This window comes from Candoia aspera, chromosome 1 (genome assembly GCF_035149785.1).
Source record: "Candoia aspera isolate rCanAsp1 chromosome 1, rCanAsp1.hap2, whole genome shotgun sequence".
Lineage (NCBI taxonomy): Eukaryota > Metazoa > Chordata > Lepidosauria > Squamata > Boidae > Candoia > Candoia aspera.
In genome coordinates, this window is record NC_086153.1 from 333,309,924 (window position 1) to 333,330,402 (window position 20,479).

The window sequence follows — 20,479 nt, forward strand, 5'->3', positions numbered from 1 at the left end:
CAAGCCCCTCCCTAGTTCTTGTGAAGATAAAGGGGAGTGGGGGGGACAGGGGAAGTGCATTCAGACTTGCAAGATTCTGTAACTATAGCCTTATAATAAAAGTAGTATTAGCATGTATATCTTTAGTTTCCAAGTCCGTTCTACCTTGGAGGGCTGACACGCATTTTGCCCCAACCTCCTCCTCTTTCCAGTTCCTCTTTTAAGAGCTGGTTTAGATGTTCACAGGAAGTGGGAACCAAGTTGTTCCTAGGGACCAGTAGTCTACGGAGTAGAAGGACGTGTGAGGATGTGCTTCAGTACTCCTTTCTCCCTTTTCCCAGAAAAACTGAATCAAGAGGGAACATACCATTTTGCTCTGATGTGGTAGTTTGGCACTTGTGCCAGGGATGGGTTTGGTGTTCAGGCTTTAGGAGGTGGCTGGCAGGGTGGAATGTTCTGGCAAGAAAACTAGTATGGCAGGAAGATTCCCCCCCCCCGCCCCCCATGATGGGCCATGACCTGTTTCTCTGCCATCATAAGGAGATCATACCAGCTTCCTGAGGTTCATGTTGGGAGTTGAAAGAATAAGTCAAGAAGTTTTGTCCCCTAAAATTCTAAAGTGAGTTTGAAAGAGTGAATGTGAATGGAAGATCCTCACCACGTACACCCTTCCTCCCTTTGTAAATGGCTTTCTTTGTTCCCTACCACCCCTTCTAGAATTATCAGATGCATTCGGGCGAAGTCAATGGTGGGCTCCCAGCTGTCCCTGGATTTTCTTCAGCCTCCACTCAGTATGGAGTGTCCAGCCACACACCCCCAATTGGTGGGACAGAAAATGTTATGGGTAAGTATTTTGTCTTTTTCTCCAAAGCCATGAAAACACATTTAAGTGCTTTTTTTTTCATTTTAAGGGTAGAGGTGCCACAGGAACTTGCAAAGTTTGGGAATCCAGATTGGAGATTTCTACAAAGACTGGATATTTTCAAGAGCAGATAGCTAGCCAAAACCCCCACCCCACCTCTCTGATTTAAGCCAAGGGTGCTTAATAAAATATGTCTTGATATTTTGATTTCTTGATCTCTGTTTAATTTCATGGCAGATGGGGTGGGAGGGGTCAAAATAGCAGCCGCAACCATGTGTTGGAAGCCAACATCTTGACTTTTTGAACCCATCACCACCTCTGGAAACATACTTGGTCACAAACCTACTTACGATTGAAAGCAGTAGTTCCAATAAGATTAAAAGAAGTATACCAGGTTTTTTTTCCGTGATCTTTATGCAAAACACAACAGGGACACCTATTTTTCCCATTCTTTAAGTCACAGTGAATGAAACAAAGTCTGTGTGTGTGAAAATTTCACCTTCTCCCACTCTGGTGATTTCACTAGCCATGTTCCTTTCTTCCAGATGGGGCACAAAGGTGATGTGTAGTTCCCAAGGAAAACAATTTTGCCCACCTCTGTGGTAGAGGTTGAGGTTTTTGATAGTCCTGCTGTCTCCAAAATCAGAGGAAGTGTACTTCCAAAGGATCAGCAGCAGGGGAAGACTGTTACAGTCATGTCAGCTTGTGATTAACCCACTAGGGCACCTCATTGGCCTCTAGGGCAGCAGGTGCTGGAGCAGCAAGATGTTTCAGCTGCTCTGACAGAGCCTTCTGTCCCTTACCCCATCCAACTTGTGGGTTTTCACAGAGACGAGACAGACCTGGGCATGTTCTTAAGTGAGACTGTTGAAGTCCATAGGAGTTCCAAGCACTTGAGTGGATTTAAGCACTTAGAAGCATGCTGTGGGGCACCAACTGTGGCAGGAGGGAGAAGGATGGGGCAGGCGTAACTGTGGGCATGTCTGCCTCCTAATCTTACTCCCACATAACCTGCTTTGGGTGCTCTGCCACCCTCCTAATGCAGCGTCCTCCCCTTCTCGTGTCTTCCTGGCACATGAAGGTTAATCCCTGGGGAGTGGCTTGGGTCCATGGGAGCCAAGCAGGCGGAAATAGATCTGTTTAGCTTTAAGCCCCTGTCTGGGGAAGTACTCAGTAATGCCCCCATCTTTGACAGCCAGACCGAGACTTCATCCCTCACACGTCTATTACATGTAGACTTGGAGCCTTTTTTTTTTATCCTCCTGCCCTCCCCCACATACTGCTGCTCAGGGAGGGGAGGGAAGAGACAAAATCTCGCCTAGATTCATCCACAAGATAACTCAAAATCGTTTTTACACAGGGCGGTGGAAGTTGCTTTACTTTAAGGGAGCACACTTTTTTAATTTAATCAACTTCAGCCATGGAGGTACATCGAATCATAGAGGCAACGAGGTGGCACAAATACAGAGGTCCCTGGGAGTTGCTCTTACTAAACAAGGATTAGAAAGTGGGGATAATGAGGATCAGGGGAGAGGAGCCGGGATGGGGGGGCGGTATGGTGGTTTCAGATCCAGGTGGGAAAAAGCTGGGGGCTCAGGTTGAATCCAGCACTCTAGTCGCCTCATGCTCTCGAGAACCTGTTACAAACCCTTTTTCTTAGGGTTAATTTCCCAGCAATCAAGTTAAATCAAGAACTGCAATTCCTTTGAAACAGTCTCAAACTCCTACAGATTTTGGGAAAGCCGGTGGTGGAAAGTCAGTGAGGGCTTGTAGGTCATCAGTTTGCCTGGAAAAGTGATTTGGCACTGGGTGCTAAGTCACCAAGCATCATTGGCACCCCCTCACACATCCTGTCCACCCTGGTCATTGAATCCGAGCAGAAAGGGGCCAGTTCGAGCATCATCCAGCTCCTTGTACAGGAAGGAGGTTTTAGCTAAAGAATGAAAAAGAGCACATTTCTCTCATGTTTTGCCTAAGGCATTTGCACCCATCCCTGTTAATATGTTTTCTACTACAGATTAAGGTTACTATGGTAACTAATCATTTTGGCCGGGTGAAGAGGTTGAATTTACTTGTCCCCTTTTCACGTGTTAATGGTTGCATTGCCTAAGGGAGGAACTTGCCTGAACTTGTTTTAGTTTCAGTTTCCCTTCTGTGTAGGCTTGCAGAGAGTATGCAGCTGAGAGAAATCTCTCCCCTCAGCAAACAGCCTTTAAATGTGTTTTGCTTTCTGTAAATAAAATTATTTTTATAGAAATGCCTGGTGTGTGACTTTTCTGATCTCTCCTGGGCCAAAGGCTTTCTAGCACTCTGCCAACAATCCCATCCCAGCACACAATAACTACGTAAGTTAGGAGGGCATATAACTGACAGAAATGCCTGTAGGTTTTTGGGGTGATAAGCAGGCACTTCCTGTGCATCTTTGCAGTCATTAGGACTAGCAATTTAGTTATGTTTGAATGCCACTGAAGTTCTTGTGAAGCTGAATCCTTGTCCCTATGTCGCATGAGAACACTCCTAGCTTTCTGCCACTTGAGGGGGCAAAAGGACAGCCTGAACTTGAGGCATGGAATTGATCGCAAATACTTCCTCATTCAACGTTTTAGGGATACAGGTAGTGCTCTCTTACCAACCATTCGTTCAGCGACTGTTCAAAGTTACGATGGGGCTGGAAAAATAACTTTGCGGCCCGTTTATGACCATTTACAACCGTAGCAGCATCCCTCAGTCACATGATCGCCATTACAGTCAGTATGTGTTGTCTTGGGCCTGACCTGTGGTTTTTTTTCTTCCCCACCACCCCACCCTGCAGAGCAGATTGACGGGAGAGAAAGGAATTGCAAGAAAGTAAGCTGCTTGCTCTTCTACCCATTGAGAGCAATGAGATCTCACTGGCAGCCTGGGACTGGGAGCCACAGGCGTGCTGCGTAAACAGCTTACAGTACCCTTGAAATCTCTTCCTCTCCAATCTCTCTGCTCTGCAGGGGGTGGGAGGAAGCAAGTGATAACTGTAGGCAATCTCTCCTTTGCCTGACCCTTGGGACAAAACACTTCCCAACTTTTGGATAAAATAGAACATTTGAGTGTACTTTCTTATATAAAAATGGGAGCTTGAAACAAGTCTTGGCCCTTAAAGTTATTTCCTTTAGTCATAATGTTTGGGAGTTGGTAGTCAATGCTACATAACACTCAACTTATAAAAACCTATAAAAAATGGAATACAGTAATACTTAGTTTTTAAAAAGTTAAAATTCCCAGCAGGAGCAACAATTAAGCCAAAATGTACTTTTTGCATCCTACCTTAACGATGTTTTGTGTTTCTTTATAAATTAAAAATAATTTCTTTGGTAAGTTTTTCTGTATGTTGGGTGATAGGTAGCACTCAATGTCTACTTTGGCATACCTTCAACAAGAATGGATGATCAAAGGGCTTCTTTAAAATTCTGCATGCAGAATACTCAGCATGTTTCTAGTACCAACAAAACAAATTTATTCCTGAGGTTTTTAAAGAAACTTTCCAGCGGGGATGTTCCAAACTTAGAATTTCTCTTTGCTGTTTCATTCATAGTTCTAACATTTCTGGGTTTGATATTCCATTTGTTTATTCTTCCTTCCTGATTTCATATTTTCTTCCTTCAGGTAATCGAGGAACCACCGCTGGCAGTTCAGGGGATGCACTTGGAAAAGCATTAGCTTCAGTGAGTCTCACTATAATTTCTCATTCTAAAAACCACTGATTTTAGCTGCAGGTCTTTGTACATCCTTTAGGGAAGACTACCACAATTAGCTTTTATTTAGATTGGTTGGAACTACAGCTACTAAAAGTGTTTGTTTATTATGCACTTCCACCTAAGGCAGTGTTTCTCAACCTTGGCAACTTGAAGCTGTGTGGACTTCAACTCCCAGAATTCCTCAGACAGCATGGCTGGCTGGGGAATTCTGGGAGTTAAAGTCCACACAGCTTCAAGTTGCCAAGGTTGAGAAACATTGATCTAAGAAGCTCAAGGCAGTTTTTAAAGGGTCCTCCCTCTTTCTATCGTCATAACAACAACTCTGTCAGATAGGGCGGACTGAGAGAAAGTGAGTCGCCTAAGTTCATTCAGTGTTTTGAAGTCCTGAGCCTGGGCCTTTCCATTCCCAGTCTAGTGTGTGAGCCACAAAATCCCACTGACCTTTCAGTGTTGGGAATACTGAAAGTTGATGTACAACCCATCTGGAAGGTACTTGTTTAAGGAAGCCTTCTTTACCATGAAGTCTCACTGTGAGGTGGGTGTGACAAGTGTGTACCCTGTTATCTCCCTATTCCCCCCTGCCCCAAAATAAAAGTGACAGAGGTTCAGGAACATGAGAAATGATTGCCTTGAACTTTGCTCTGTTTTTACCGGGGCTTTTCATCATGTCTCAGGGTCTTCAGGGGCAGCAGCAGGGATCATAAGCACCTATTGTGAATTATGGTGATTTAGGAGGGGACAGAGCCTCCTCCCAGAGGGTTTTGGCCTTGAAAGGGACCTGGCCCAAGTATTCTGGGCGTGGTGAGGTTAGGTCATTTCCAGAATGCTCCGAATGATCTATTTTGGAATCAGACTGCCCTGTGAGAGAACATTGTGCCAACTTATAATAAATAAAAATGACTTCTGTTAAAATGTCTAGAAAGAATTCAACCTCCAACATCCATTTGGGATATGGATTCATGGCTAGATATTTCTTGTCTTTCAACATCAAGCAAAGAAGAGGGCTTTGTTTTTTCAGGAGTGTTTAGGTGCTATATTTTCCCCTCTGTTCCCTTCTCCCAAACACTTTTTTTTCCCTTCCCTCCAGATCTACTCTCCAGATCATTCTAGCAATAATTTCTCTTCGAACCCATCCACTCCGGTGGGCTCCCCTCAGGGAATAACAGGTAAGCCGTAAAACTGCCTGTGGAAAAGCGGTACAAATCAAGCACGTGCAAACTGGGTGCAGAAGTCTCAGAGGAGGAGCTGGAGGGGTTGACATTTCAGCAATGAGTCCTTCAAGACAGACAACCTTTCTGCTTCTGAACTCAGCCCAGTGGTAGTCCCGTGATCAGATTTGGGGCCTGTAACAGGCACAATATGGGGCTGTCCATGAACAGGTAGTCCTCACTTAATGACCATTCATTTAGTAATAGTTCAGAGTTACAACAGTGCTGAAGAAAACAGCTTATAACTGGTGCTCACGCTTACGGCCATTGCAGAGTCCCTATGGTCACATGATCACAATTTGGGCACTTGGCAACTGGTTCGCATTTATGACCATTGCAGGATCCCATGGTCACATGATTGCCATTTTCAACCTTCCCAGCCGGCTTCTGGCAAGCAAAATGAATGGGGAACGACGTGATTTGCTTAACAACCACGTGGTCTGCTTAACTACCGTGGTGATTCACTTAATGACCACCACAAAAGGTCGTAAAATTGGTTCAGATTCGCTTAATGACCGCTTTGCTTAGCAACCAAACTTCTGATCTCCGTTGTGGTCATTATGCAAGGACTACCTGTAGACAGTTTAAAATCTCCATCTGTGCCAAATGTCTGGATACAGCAGAGTGAGGGAAGTGTTCCATTTGAAGATCACCCCTTACAGGCTATTGAGCAAGATCTAGATCAGTGTTTTTCCAACTTGGCAACTTTTAAGATGTTGGCTGGGGAATTCTGGGACTCGAAGTGCACAGATCTTAAAGTTGCCAAGTTGGAAAAACACTGGTCTAGAGACTCACTTGGTTCCTCTGGGTTACAATTGAGATAGGATTCTGTTGGGGCCAATATATGTACACTGTGTGAGCATCCTGAAGGCTGCATCCCACCCCGCAAAGATCACACCGCCACAATCCAGCACCGAAATGGCTGGATTTCAGCATTACTAATATTGTTGTGGCTGCAAATTAAGAATCAGACAGGGAGTGGGAAGCTTCTGGGAACAGACCGTGCCTGCTCCTATCCTAAACCCCCACCTGAAAAAGAAAAAAAAAACTGCTGAAATTGTGCCAATGAAATGTAGCCATTTGGGCACCAAACATGGATATGATTTGGGGGCCATTTTTTAAAAAGTTTGTTTGTTTGTTTATTAAACCAGTTTATGTAGCCGCCCATCTCACAAACAAGACTCTGGACAGCGTACAGCAAAGCTAAAAATAGTCAATAAATACATTAAAAGGTATTAAAAAACCAAACTAAAACGAAGAATAGTAGACAAAGGGATGTTTAAAAATAACAAAAAAAAGCGTGCTTTGTTTTAGCATGTTTAATAACAAGAATAGAAACATTTTGCTTCAGAAGCCTCCCACCTTTGTCCCCCAGAAATGCAAAAAACTGGAGGGGGGTGAAGATTGGCCTGCCCCTTCCTGGGCGATCATCATGCCTTTCATAGCCCCAAGAAAGGTTGGGAGGCCAAACTATGGTATCCATATTACTCTCAGCTTAAGCATTTTAATACGATTTTCTGTTCCATTCTGCTCGGTTATATGCTGCTTCAGGGGGGTTTACTCTTAAAATAGGGTTGGGCAACAGGGTCTCCCATTCCTGCAAAGTTGTGAAGTGTTCTGCGAATACATCCAAGTCTTGTGATTTATTTTTTTTTAAAAAACAGGAGAAAACTCCCAGGCCATTATGTGAGATTACACAAGGTCCTCGGGGTTGGGAATGATCTGCCCTAAGAAGGAATTTGGAATGTTTAATAAAATAACATGCTGCAGTTAAAATCCATCTTTTCCCATTCCCCCCAAAGTGTTAGTGGTCCAAACTTCAGCCAAATGTCTACCCACCCGAGCTGGTCACCTATGAATTTCTCTTTCCTCTTCCTTAAGATATGGTGAAAAATATGCTCTTTAATTCTTTTGCATATGAATAGGACTCAGAAGAGGTAGGAATAACACAGATAAGTTCTTGTGGGTTTAACTAAGGCTAACAGAAGATTTTGCTGAGAATGATTTAAAATTCTTGCTTTTGTACTGGGCTGAAAAGTGTTGTGTGGAAATACAGTTTTCTATACTGCCAATTTCCCTATTTCCAAAGACTCAAGGTGATGTGTAATAACTACAACAGAAGAGTAAAACACCAATGAATTTTCTTCAGAACTATTAGCTAAAGGCAGCCCTTTCTCCACAAAATGTCCTGTTAACCTGAGACTGAGACATCCTTAACTTGAGATTTATTAAGGCTTTGTTGCTCTGTCACAGTTAGAGCTCCAAGGCTTATGTGTGAATCAACAGATCTGAAGTTTGTGAATTGTTGGCCCCACCTGGTGTCAGGTGGAAGAGCTGCATGTAAACAAACTGCAAGGCAGGTTCAGACACAACAGTCTTCACTAAGCATTGTAGCTTGGGGCTGCATCAGATGCTCCTGTTTCAGTTTGTGGAAACTGATACCTAAGAGGCTCCATCTTTATCCTCTTCCCTGCCCAATTTTTTTTTGTCCAGACTTTTTAATGGTAGATTAAAGTAAGGCTACAGTGCAAAAAAGTGGGTAGTTTGGGACTCACAAAAAAGGCATTGTTAAAACATGAAATGGGTTGCCAAGGTGTTGTGATGCCTCCTTGTTGCACGTCTGTAACAGGAGTGAGCACATTCCTTGTGGAAGGAAAGGTCTATAATGGCATTTCTCAACCTCAGTAAATTGAAGATGTGTGGACCTCAACTCTCAGAATTCCCCAGCCAACATGCTGGCTAGGGAATTCTGGGAGTTGAAGTCCACACATCTTCAAGTTGCCAAGTTTGAAAAACACTGGCCTATGAGGAGTGATCGATCCTGATGGAACTGAGGGTTACACCTTGCTTTTGATGTGCCCGGAAAGTGTGGAGTTCTTGGTGCTCTCTGAGCTTGGTTGTTTGCTTGCAATGCGCTGATGATGTTACCTAGTTGGGTAATGAAACGTTGTGAGCAAAGAGAGCACCAAGAACTCCACACTTCAGCCCTGAGCTGTAGATATTCTGTTCTGTTGTCCTGAAAGTACTTCCTGGCAGTTGTGAAGAGAAAGGTTGTCTGTGTTATCTATCCTATCACACGTATATGCTAATGGGCAAAATGTCCCCTCTCTGTCTTCTACCCAGGTTCTTCGCAGTGGCCCCGGACAGGTGGACAGGGTGCCTTATCCCCAAGCTACGAGGGCACCCTCCATACCTTGGTAAGGATCCCTCAACCTCACACTTGCCATTGCTTTTTGCAGTAAATCAGTAAATTCCTAGCAGACAGCACTGGACCTGGCAACCTTAGTAGCCAGCAGAGTTTTGATTGTCCACCAATCTATGCTCTTCTGCCTGTAAAATGGGCACAGGAACGACCTACCTGATCAGTTCTTTTGTCAGGGAAAACAGAAAAGAAAGTCTTGTGTCCCGTCTTCAAACTTTGCCCGTATTTAAATTTTTCCCCCCTTCTTGCTTGGTTTGGTGCCTGAATCTCAAATGTTGGCATGCAGCCCCACCACCTCCACGCAATTGTCGTGGTGGGCCCTGTTTCACATTCTTTCCCTCTCTTCCGTCCTTCAAGCAAAACAAAATGGAAGACCACTTGGACGAAGCCATCCATGTGCTGAGGAGCCACGCAGTGGGCCAGAGCAACCACAGGGACATTCACGACTTGTTGGCATCCGCTTCTGCGCACAGCACTTCTGTGGGCAGCCTTAGCCAGTCTTTCTCCCCGGCTTCTGTCTTGCCAATTGCTAGTCGGCATGCAAACTTGGTAAGATAGGAATGGGGGGTTTCAGATGTGCTCTACTATTCAAACCTTTGGGACATCTCCTTTCAAGGAGCATTCTAAAGATCCATTTGCATGACTTCTCTATTGATCCACCTGAGCCAGACATTTTGGTCCACAGATCCTATAATTTATTGCCATTGGGCATACTGGCTGGGGTTGGTGGGACTTGGTTGGTCCAAAGCATCTGAAGAGTTGAAGTTATCTGTGACTAATCTAGCTTAGTATAACTGGCAATGGAAAGTTTTCATATCACCTTTTCCTTGGAGATGCTGGAGATTGGGGTTAGCATCTTGTGTCCTCCACTGAGCTATGGTCTGTCCCTGTTAAAAATGTTTCTTGCAGGCCATGTAACATTCTGCATAGGAAGTGTGTGCTCTCCTACCACACTTATACCCTTTCCCTGTGGGATGGGACTTTGCTGTATCAGTCAAGAGGCAGAACCTCTTGACTGATACAAGGTCATGGCTGAGGGACGCAGGGAGGACATCTTGATAGCAAAAGGCAGTTTCCAATGGCCCCCACATTAAGCAACATAATTCTATCCTAACTTTCTCTTACAGCTTTAAGAGTTTCATAGCTGGGTGGGATTTTCTTCTCTTCCAAGTTTTGGTTGCATCCTACAAAATGTCAAGGTGGTTATTCAGAACTTGGTTGTAGAGAACTGCCTAATATATAGTCTGGGTGAAATGTTTTTTTTTTCCCAGCCTCATCAGTCAAATATCAGCTTTTGTGACTGAAATATTTTTATGAAGATATATGATGAACATGCAGAGAAAAAGAGTTTCTTCAGATACCCTCTGCTCAGAATCAAGGGAAGAGAAAAGAATTGGTAGATCAGCTGCTCAGTGAAAAAGTCAGAAAGCTAACAAGTTTAAAAAAAACTCATCCCTCTCTTGCCTTGCTCTAATCTAGCAAGAGGGTCTGGATTCCCCTAGATCAGTGTCTCTCAACCTTGGAATTCTGGGAATTGAAGTCCACGCCTCTTAAAGTGGCCAAGGCTGAGAAATACTGCCCTAGATAATTGCAAAGGGCAGGACTGAAGTTGGAGACCAAAAGAAATGCATTCGGGGAATATCTACTTTGAATTAGATTTCAGGCCAAATGAATGGCATTTTAGGATATTGGATTTGCTGATGTGTGGCTGAATCCGTATGCATTGTCTTTGAGAAATCCTGAAGAACAGGGCAGTGCCAACCCTCCATGAAAGTACCTTTCGAATGTTGTCATTGAGGGCTTGTCTGTGAAACAGGTTCAGAGAAGGGCAACATGGAGGATCAGGGGACTAGACACTTAAGTCCTGTGAAGAGCAGTTAAAGGAATTGGGGGTGTTTAGCCTCAAGAAGAGAAGATGGAAATTGTAATAGCACTCTTCAAATACCTGAAAGGATGCTACACCAAAATACAGGTAGTCCTCGCTTAACAACCACAATTGGGACCAGATTTTCAGTTGCTAAGCAAAACAGTCACGAAGCGAATCTGACCCAATTTTATGATCTTTTTTGCATTGGTTGTTAAGTGAATCACTGTGGGCTTTAAGCAAACCACATGGTCATTAAGCAAATCATGTGGTTCCCCATTGATTTTGCTGCCAGAAGCCATCCAGGAAGGTCGAAAATGGCAATCATGTGACCATGGGATGCTGCAAAGGTCATAAATGCAAACTGGTTGCCAAGCACCCAAATTGTGATCATGTGACTGCGGGGACACTGTGACAGTCATACGTGTGAGGACCGATCATAAGTCGTTTTTTTCAGCACCGTTGTAAGTCCAAACTGTCACTAAATGAATGGTTGTTAAGTGAGGACTATCTGTAGGGGAAGATTTTGTTCTCCATATTTCCAGAGTGCAGGATGTGGAATGGTGGAAGGGAGTTTTGGCAGAAAGAATAATGGAAAGGAGATTCCAATGGAATGTTAGACAAAACTTCCCAACAATAAGATCAAATCAACAAGGATCCAGTGACCTAGGACGGTGGTGGTGGGCTTCCCTTCACACAGGGGTGTCTGCTGGATGTGGTCATAAAAGGCAAGATGACAACCATGAGAGTGAATCAAACTCTGCTTGTTTTTTACGTGCTTCGTGGCACACCTAAAACCAGGTGGAGCTTCAATAGCAATTCTCTGGCTGCCATTTTGCCCTTTTTGGCCATCCCTTGCAGACGCCCTACCTTCATTGGAGTGTTCAAGGGAAGGCTAGACTGCCTGTTTCACGGATACTTTAATTTGGACTCCTGCAGTGAGCAGAAAGTTGGGCTTGATAGTCAAACTGCATCCTTGTGATTCTATGAAAGGGCTGCTGCATCTAAAATCCTGCCTAGAGGCCTGGTTCGCACATTATGAGTCCTAATGTAGGAATACTGGAATGCTGGCTTAGCATTACGTTCAAATCTGAATTCTGTTGTTTGATTAACAACCAGTACTTACCAATAGAAGAGAATCTCTGTAGCTCAGGTTGAACTGTGGAGTCCGTGGTGCTCTCTGAGCTCGGTGGTTTGCTTGCAGACGTTTCATCGCCCGACTAGGTACCATCTTCAGGGTTGAAGCAACTACATGTTACCTAGTTGGGTAACAAAATGTCTGCAAGCAAACCACCCAGCTCAGAGAGCACCAAGGACTCCACAATCAGTACTTAAAATAATCCAGGTGTATTATTAGACGAGATCACCATTTGCACCTGAGTTATTTGCGATGGTTAACTAATGAAAATGGAGGCTCTAAAATAGGGGCTGATACACCCATTTCAGCCCTCTACACTCGTTCACTGTGGCCGCATAATGGCTTCTCTTGACCTTGTTGGTGTTCTTTCTGGCAGGTGGGGGGAGGTCACCCTGAAGACAGCCTGCCTAGCAATCCTGGTCTCCTCCACAACCATGTGGCCCTCCCTGCCCAGACCAGCTCGCTTCCTGACCTCAGCAGAGGCCAGTCTTCAGATGCCTTTAGCGGTAAGGCTGAGTTGTGCAATTTAAATGCTGAAGCTCCAAATTTATTTGTTTGTTTGTTTTTCAAATTTCTGTTGCCGCCCATCTCCCCCAAAAAGGGGGACTCTGGGCAGTTTACAGTAAAATCAACAATTAAAACCATAAAAATATAAATTACAGTATAAACAAACCAATACATAAGAATAAAATAGATACAAAATCCGAGGGGCGAAGATCTTATTTGTGAGGGAGGGATCTATGGTGCCAGCCACCCCCAAGAAGAACTGTTGCCCCTCCCCCCCAATCCTAGTCTCTTGGTTATATTGTCATTTTTTGTGCAGAAAATCTGGACAGATCATAATGGTAAGACTTGGGATCATGCGCTGAAACTGGCAAAGCCTCTCCTGCATGAATGTTTCTAACTCTCACTGCAAGCTTTCCAAAGTGGTGTGTCTGTTACCAACATGCTCGGACAGCGTATTTCACAAGGGAAATAGCAGCCTCTTGCAGAATTATCGTCTATGTCAGTGTTTCACAACCTTTGCAGCTTGAAGATGTCAAAAATTATGCTGAAGATCTTCAGCTTAGATTAGGTTGTAGGGGAGGAAAAAGAGTGATTTTCCTACATTTCTTATTTCCTCCTTGGATCAATTTGGTTGGGTTTCATTGCAGGCTTGACCGGGGGCCTGGGAAGGGCCAGCGTCTCGTCCGGCACCAGCGAGATCAAGCGGGAGGACAAGGAGGATGATGAAAACACGTCCGTGGCTGATAATTCAGAAGAGGAGAAAAAGGAACTGAAGCCATCTCGAAACAGAACAAGGTGCTCACTGAACAGGTCTCAACCTTTCTCTGTTCCCTTTGGAGGCTAACCAGGCAGGATAGAATCCTGACCTTCAGAGAGGAAAGCCTAAGGCAGAATAGCATCCTCCAGAGCCTTTCCCTGTTGGAGGGAATCCACCCACAGTTTTCAAACTTCTAGGAACCTACCACAAATATTAAAGGGCCAGCCTCTTTGCAAAAGTGGTGCAGGACGTCTTGTGGGAGAAATGGATCAGGAGGAAACTCCATCTAATTTTCCAGCTCAGGCAATTAGTTTGGCTGGCTAATTTTAAGAAGATAAACGATATTGGTGTTTTTCCAATTACCTTTAGTTTTATCGGGTATATGCGTATTTTCAAATTCTGCTCCTCTTCCCTGAGAAATTGTGGAGGAGCAGAATGCTTTATTCCATTCTAGCCAGATGGCTGAGCTCGTGGCTTTCAGTTCTACCTATCTTCCCCAATCCTTTGCCCATCTGCCATTTCCCTGCAAAGGCCCTGGGTGGAGGAGGAAGTCATGGCATGGCTCACATGCTAGAGCCTCTCCTTTACCCCACACAAATGTAGAATGTGCTCTAGAACAGTCAACCCAATTTTTGTTCAAGGAATATGGCTTCATTAAGAACATATTTGGGCCATGTCAGGCATACATTTAGTAAATGTTGACCAAAGGTGGGAAAACAGATTAATTTCTACCCTTCCATTGCAATGATCTTTTGAAAAAACAAATGTTGTGTTATGTTTGTTTTCTGTTGCGTGTGCATGAATATGGGTGCGCACATGGTTGTATTGTATGTATTACAGTTTTCCTTTTTTTGTGAACAAATTCCGGTGCTGAGGTGTGCACACAAGAAAAATGTCCCCCCTTCTCCTTGTTTCATTCTTATTTCAAATTATCAGTCAAGATGAGGATGAGGAAGACGACCTTCTTCCCCCAGAGCAAAAAGCCGAGCGAGAGAAAGAGAGGCGGGTGGCCAATAATGCTCGGGAGCGCCTGCGGGTCCGCGACATCAACGAGGCCTTTAAAGAGCTTGGGCGCATGTGCCAGCTACACCTTAACAGCGAAAAACCACAGACCAAACTGCTAATCCTACATCAGGCTGTGTCGGTTATTCTGAATCTGGAACAACAAGTTAGAGGTCAGTGGAGGCTTCCGATGTGGTGACGTTTCGGAACGGCATGGGGCTGTCTGTCTGATCCTTCCAACCTTGCCCCAGCCTGCAGTCGTGGGCAGGCCTGCCCGATGCTCTCCATCCCGCTGACGTTTCCCTGCATCCTTTTTTATGATGATGCCTTAGTTTGGTTTTGTGTTTTACTTCTCTGTTCCGTTTTTTTTTTTTTTTTGCATCCCCTGTTATTCCTGTGTTGCATTTGGAATAAGAAATAAGCTGCACTTTCTGCATGCCAGCCAGCCTCGTGCCTGTGCGGGGACTCTGCTTTCCTCTGCCTTCTTCCCTGCTCTGCTACACAGCGCCGTAAGGGCAGCCCCCTTGAACCCGAGTGCTTCATGGCTATGTATCGGGAGAGGGCGGCTTCTGGGAGATCCAGTTTCTCACGCATACCAAGGATAAGTTCGCAACAGATTCATCTATATCATATCATTCTTCTTGATGGGGACTCCCTTGTCATTCTTTCCCTCTCCAGCCCCTGCCGACTGGAGCCTTTTCTTACACACCTCTCTTCAGTAGTAAACTGTAGGGCTAGTGTTTGGGAAATCCTCGACACTGAAAACAAATGGTACCATTCCTTCAGACTTACGATCTCTGCTTCCCCGTTCGAGATCTTGTTTTTAAGAAACATTGGTGGGAGCATTTCTCACCCTGTGGTGAAAGTTCCCTGTGAAAAATACATTTCTTTAAAGCCCTCTGCCTAGTATAGCCTCAGGACAGGCGTTTTGTAGGCTGTGGTGTAGCTCTCGAGGGGGTCGCTCTCTGCCCATCATCAGGAATGACTGAATTTGGAGCACGAGTGAGATACCTTGACAAGGAGGCGTACAAAGCGAAGAATAGGGAACATATGCCTGGGAGACACGGTGGGTCCAAGCTTGTGGTAGTTTTAAGATCTGGTACTAGCACCTGAAGCAGTGGAAGATGCAAAGAAAACGTGGGATTTTACTTAACGTCGAAATGCATGAGGTCCTGACTCCGAAGGCCATTTTCTGCCTATCGCCCAAGTCTCCCAACCCCACCATGGTTCCAGATCCCAATTTCACCTCAGGAGTCATCACACCTGCAGAGATAGGATTCAAGGGCCACAGCCCAAGCCAGGGGATTCTAGGATGCAGAAGGGCCCCTGATGCAGGGAGGGAAGGGAATTTGAAATGGGTCTCTGCAGCTACCCTAGAGGGGAGGCAGACTCCCACCAAGTGTAGCTGGGCTAACTTTTCTGCTGGGAATGCCTGCAAACGCTTGGCTGTGCATGTGAGCATTTAACCTTCCTTTCTTGGAACCCACCCCGTGGGGGCAACTTGGGAGGGTTGACTCTTTCCTCCTCCTCCTCCTCCTCAAGAGAGGCAGCTGTATTTGCCATCAAGATTCACAGCCTGTTTGTACTCTGCTGTCATGTTGCAATGCTGGAATTCATTTATGCTCCTCTCTCTTTCTCTCTCTCTCTCTCTTTCACTTTTTTTGTTTTCCTTTTTGCCTGTCATAACATGTATAACTTTTATTTTCCTCGTCCAATGTTTTCCTGTTCTTCTCCCTTTCTTCCCCATCCTTCACCTGCTTTCCTACAGACAGTCCCCAGCCGTGACCTCTCGGTGGTTCCCACCCTCTACCTTGTACTTGCTGCTTGCTCAAAGAGAGGAAAAACAGGAACGGGGAAGTGGGTTGGTGAGGTCTGCAAGTGGAAGAGTGGGCGCGTGGTCCTCTCATCCGGATTTCTTGCTCTTTGTTTTTGATATCAAAATATATATATTGTTTCATCTGGGGTAGAAGATTAGTGAAGCGGTGCCTTGACTAATCAACAGTTGGCATTCGTACGTTTAATCCACCTGAAAAAGTATTTTCCAATTGGATGTTTTTGATCCCTTGGGCATTTTGATCAGAGAGCTTAAGAAGGGAGAGGATCCATCAGATGAGGTTCATATTTCTGAGAGTTGACATCTGTTGTCCTAGAAAAGGCAGCCTGTAACATTTGCTCCAGCAGAAACTCAGTGAAGATTGAGGAAGTTAGAATTGGATCCTTGCTAAACACAAGCATCTCCTTCTTATAGTACATTGGATGGGTTTTTTGCATGATTTTCTCTCCCTCCTTTCAATCCCCTCAATTACCAAGAACTTACTATGTTGTTATCCTTTTGAGACTACACTACCTTATTTTATAAAGGCCAAGACACTGCGGAACATCGGGCTGGTCTTACTCGGGCAACACAACAACTGATAGCTATTCTACTGAGTATAGCTACTCTGATATAGTTAAGTTTGCTTTGGGATAAGAGCAAGCTTGCACAGGATTACTATAGCACATGAAAGGATAGGATTCCTTCTGTGACAGGGGCCACTGAGCCAAAGAGTTAAATGCAACCCCAAGAGTTTGGACATTGCTTCAAGAATGTTCCAAATGCTTCCATTTTCTTTGCTATAGTCCTCAATTTATACTTCTTCAAATCACAGTTAACCATTACCATTCCTGTTGGATTTGGGTACATACTGGGTTTATTTTTAAATTGAATCTGACAACCCTTCAAAGTAATCATTAACTTAAAATGTGGCCCTTACTTGGACGTAAGTCCTATTGCATTCCATGGGACTTGCTTCTAAGCTGTATTGAGAACTCCCAAGCAGGTATAACAAAGTGGCCTGGTTTCCATTTAACCAGACCATGGTTATTATTGGCATAACAACAGTCAACTTGGTTAATTTCAAAGCTGGTTACTTCTTCTGTGGCTTAGTGTGTTGTGAATACAGTTTGCTTGAATAATTGGTAGTTCAGAGTATTATGTGTTAATTCTGGGATCGTGGGTTTAGTTCCATAACTCAGATTAGTAAACTGTGTGAAGCTATACTTTGCCTGATTTTTTAAGACATATCAGAAAGGGATGGCACTTAAGTCATTAAAAAAGCCCTACATTTTTAGCCTCAATTCTTAAACCATTGGATCAAAAATTCATTCTGGATTTAGGCTGAATTCCCAGGCACGTTCTTATGAGAATCCAGATTGTCATTTAATAGTGAAGCCTACACCAGAAGGGCTGTTTTAAGAGGGAAGTTTGCTAAAGTTAGTGGATCGCTGAAAAGATAAAGTAGCTGGCAAGTTTGTCTTGGGTGGTTCTGGATATTAAAAATCAAGAGATAACAATTACCAGGATTGTTTTTTATAGCTTAGAAGGCTGGAAATGAAGAGCAGACAGAAATACACCCTAACTCTGCTTTGCTGGTTGTATAAGAAAAGGGTTGCTTAATTCCAGGCTATGTGGGTCCTAGAATTGTGCCTTCACACACTATTTCAATAGGAAATCTTTTCTTTTCTTTTTTTTTCATGTGCAAAATGGTTGCCTGTGTCCTCAGTTCACTGGGGACATATAAGACAATTATACCTATCTTTTCAAGGTTTTCTTTTCTTTTTGTTTCTTTTTTTGCTCTGGGGAAAAAGGCTGTCCCTGTACAAAAACAAGGGTCTTGGATGTGATGGGGACATTGGGGAGGGGAAAAGGACTCCCTCAGTCCAATTACGCCAAGAGTATAAGGTGCTGCCAATGCTCATAACTGCCTTAGACAGGATCAGACTTGATGCCAAGTTTGGCTGTACCTGGGATCTGTGTACTTTTGCCTGATTTGGTGGCTTGGGGGAAGAGGGAGAACATTTCAGACAAGCTAGCTGTGTTTTTTAGATGGAGATCCTTCCAGAGCTAGTAGCAAAATCTACAGGGATGCTTTGCAGACCAGGGAACCTTTGCAGTGTTCTGAGGTACGTCAAGGAAGCTCAACATGCTGTTCAACATGCTGAACAAATCATTTGAGACACAGGAATGTATGGAGATCGGGGTATCAGAATTGGTGGAAGACTCATTAACCACCTGCGATATGCAGATGATGCAACTTTGCTTGTTGGAAGTGAAGAAGACTTGAAGTACTTGCTGATGAAGATCAAAGATTGTGGTCAGCAATACAGACTACACCTGAAGTGAAGAAGACGAAGATACTCACAAATGGACCAATAAATGGAGAAGAAACTGAAGTCGTCAACAATTTCATTCTACTCAGATCAACGATCAATGCCAAGAGAAGTAGTAATCAAGAAATCAAACGACGTATCACGCTGGGAAAATCTGCCATCAAAGACCTGTCTAAAGTTTTCAGAAGTAAAGAGGTCAGTTTAAAAACGAAGGTGCATCTGACTCACGCCATGGTCTTCTCAATTGCCGCATATGCCTGTAAAAGTTGGACATTAAAAAAGGAAGAGAGAAAAAGAATTGATGCATTCGAATTGTGGTGTTGGCGAAGATTGCTGAAAATACCATGGACTGCCAGAAGAACAAACAAATCAGTTTTAGAAGAAATGCAACCAGAATGTTCCCTAGAGGCGAAGATAACCAGGCTTAGACTCTCATACTTTGGGCACATCGTCAGGAAAGACCAATCGCTTGAAAAGGACATTGTGTTTGGTAGCCGAGGGCCAGCGGAAAAGAGGAAGACCTTCAATGCGATGGAGTGATACAATTACCGCAACAACGGATGCAAACATTGGAACAGTCAGGCACATGGCACAAGACCAAACAGCATTTCGTTCTGTTATACAGAGGGTCACCATGAGTTATAAATGACTTGACGGCAACTAACAACAACAACACACTCCTTTTAAATCATCTTTTTGTCTAAACATGCAAACAACTGTATCGCCAAAGTACACAATCTGAGGATGCTCTGGAGGCCACAAAATGGTATGGGGGCTCCAGGCTGTGGACTTCCCACCATTTTTACAACCAGTTTTTTTTTAATGCCTCAATTTGGGTTTTACTTTTTTTCCTTCCTTTCTAAGGCAGAGAGAAAGGCATTGCAAGTTTGATTTTTAATTCCCTAAGAAAAAATCACAAATGCACAATACAGACTCCTAATGTTTAAGGCTTAATTCTTTACTATAGCAGTGGGGAACCCATTGTTCTGCAGATACTGCTCAACTGTGATTCCCACCAGCCACAATCTTGGGGTGGGGATGCCAGAAGTTCCCCACCTTTGCATTACTGATTGGTTTGTTGTTTGTAAACTGTGATTCTCTCAAGTTGCAAAGGGGAGCCATAACTTTAGCTTCAAGTGTTACGGTTTCATCCGATGAAGGAAGGAATTAATTTCATGTCAAGTTTTCTATTTCTTTAAGTAATAATTCAAAAAGTCTAGGCCAGTTTCTCAGCCTTGGCAACTTGAAGATGTGTGGACTTCAACTCCCAGCACGCTGGCGGGGGAATTCTGGGAGGTGAAGTCCACACATCTTCAAGTTGCCAAGATTGAGAAACACTGGTCTAGGAAACAAAGGGCACAAGGACATTAATCCTGCCCCAGAGTCTTTGGCAGCTTCTTATCTCTGAGGTATAATTCAAGGGTTCTCCTACAATCAATTGGCCTGGCCCGTCTTGGCTTGTAGTTGCTGTGGACATTTTTCCACCACACCTTGGCACCGTCCCCATCTCTCTTCCCCACCCCGATTCCCGAGTCACTTTTTGCTCCCTGACTAACCCCTGTGGTGCTGTGTGAACCCAGCAGTACGGATGAGGCGCTATCACTGGAGGACAAAGATCTGAGGGACCGGGAGAGGCGGATGGCCAATAATGCCAGGGAGAGGGTGCGCGTACGGGACATTAACGAGGCCTTTAAAGAGCTGGGACGCATGTGCCAGATGCACTTAAAAACAGACAAAGCACAGACCAAACTCATCATCCTTCAGCAAGCAGTGCAAGTCATTCTAGGCTTGGAGCAGCAAGTACGAGGTACGGCGCGAGGGGTCTCCCCCACCCTGAGGTCATTCTCTTGCATGGGCGGGAGGCTGTCTTTTTCTGGGATGTCCCCGACATGCCCTTATTCGCATGAGTGTGTTCTATGCCTGTCCCTTCTTCCCTCCTTTGCTCTGGGCGCTCAGTTGAGTGATTTTGGTTGGAATGCGTCCTTTGGTTTTGCTTTGCTTTCCTGCTCCGTTGGCTGCAAATTGACCACAGCAGAAACGATCCCCAAAGGGTTGAGGATCATTCTTCGTCAACACCATC

The 20,479-nt window shown here is 44.4% G+C and overlaps 1 protein-coding gene across 4 annotated transcripts in view; it reads left to right on the top strand.

Annotated features, from left to right (window-relative positions):
* TCF3 (transcription factor 3) overlaps positions 1-20,479 on the top strand; it is a 109,149-nt gene that overhangs the window by 77,942 nt on the left and 10,728 nt on the right. For 2 of the 4 annotated variants that reach the window (XM_063290773.1, XM_063290775.1), the window contains exons 11-18: positions 697-823; positions 4,481-4,539; positions 5,660-5,738; positions 8,904-8,977; positions 9,340-9,531; positions 12,361-12,490; positions 13,139-13,286; positions 14,185-14,423. In XM_063290773.1, coding sequence (XP_063146843.1) covers positions 697-823; positions 4,481-4,539; positions 5,660-5,738; positions 8,904-8,977; positions 9,340-9,531; positions 12,361-12,490; positions 13,139-13,286; positions 14,185-14,423 — 1,048 coding nt within the window. Of the gene's footprint in view, positions 1-696; positions 824-4,480; positions 4,540-5,659; positions 5,739-8,903; positions 8,978-9,339; positions 9,532-12,360; positions 12,491-13,138; positions 13,302-14,184; positions 14,424-19,979; positions 20,207-20,479 lie in introns of all 4 variants that reach the window. The other 2 variants (XM_063290772.1, XM_063290774.1) reach the window with 2 other exon arrangements.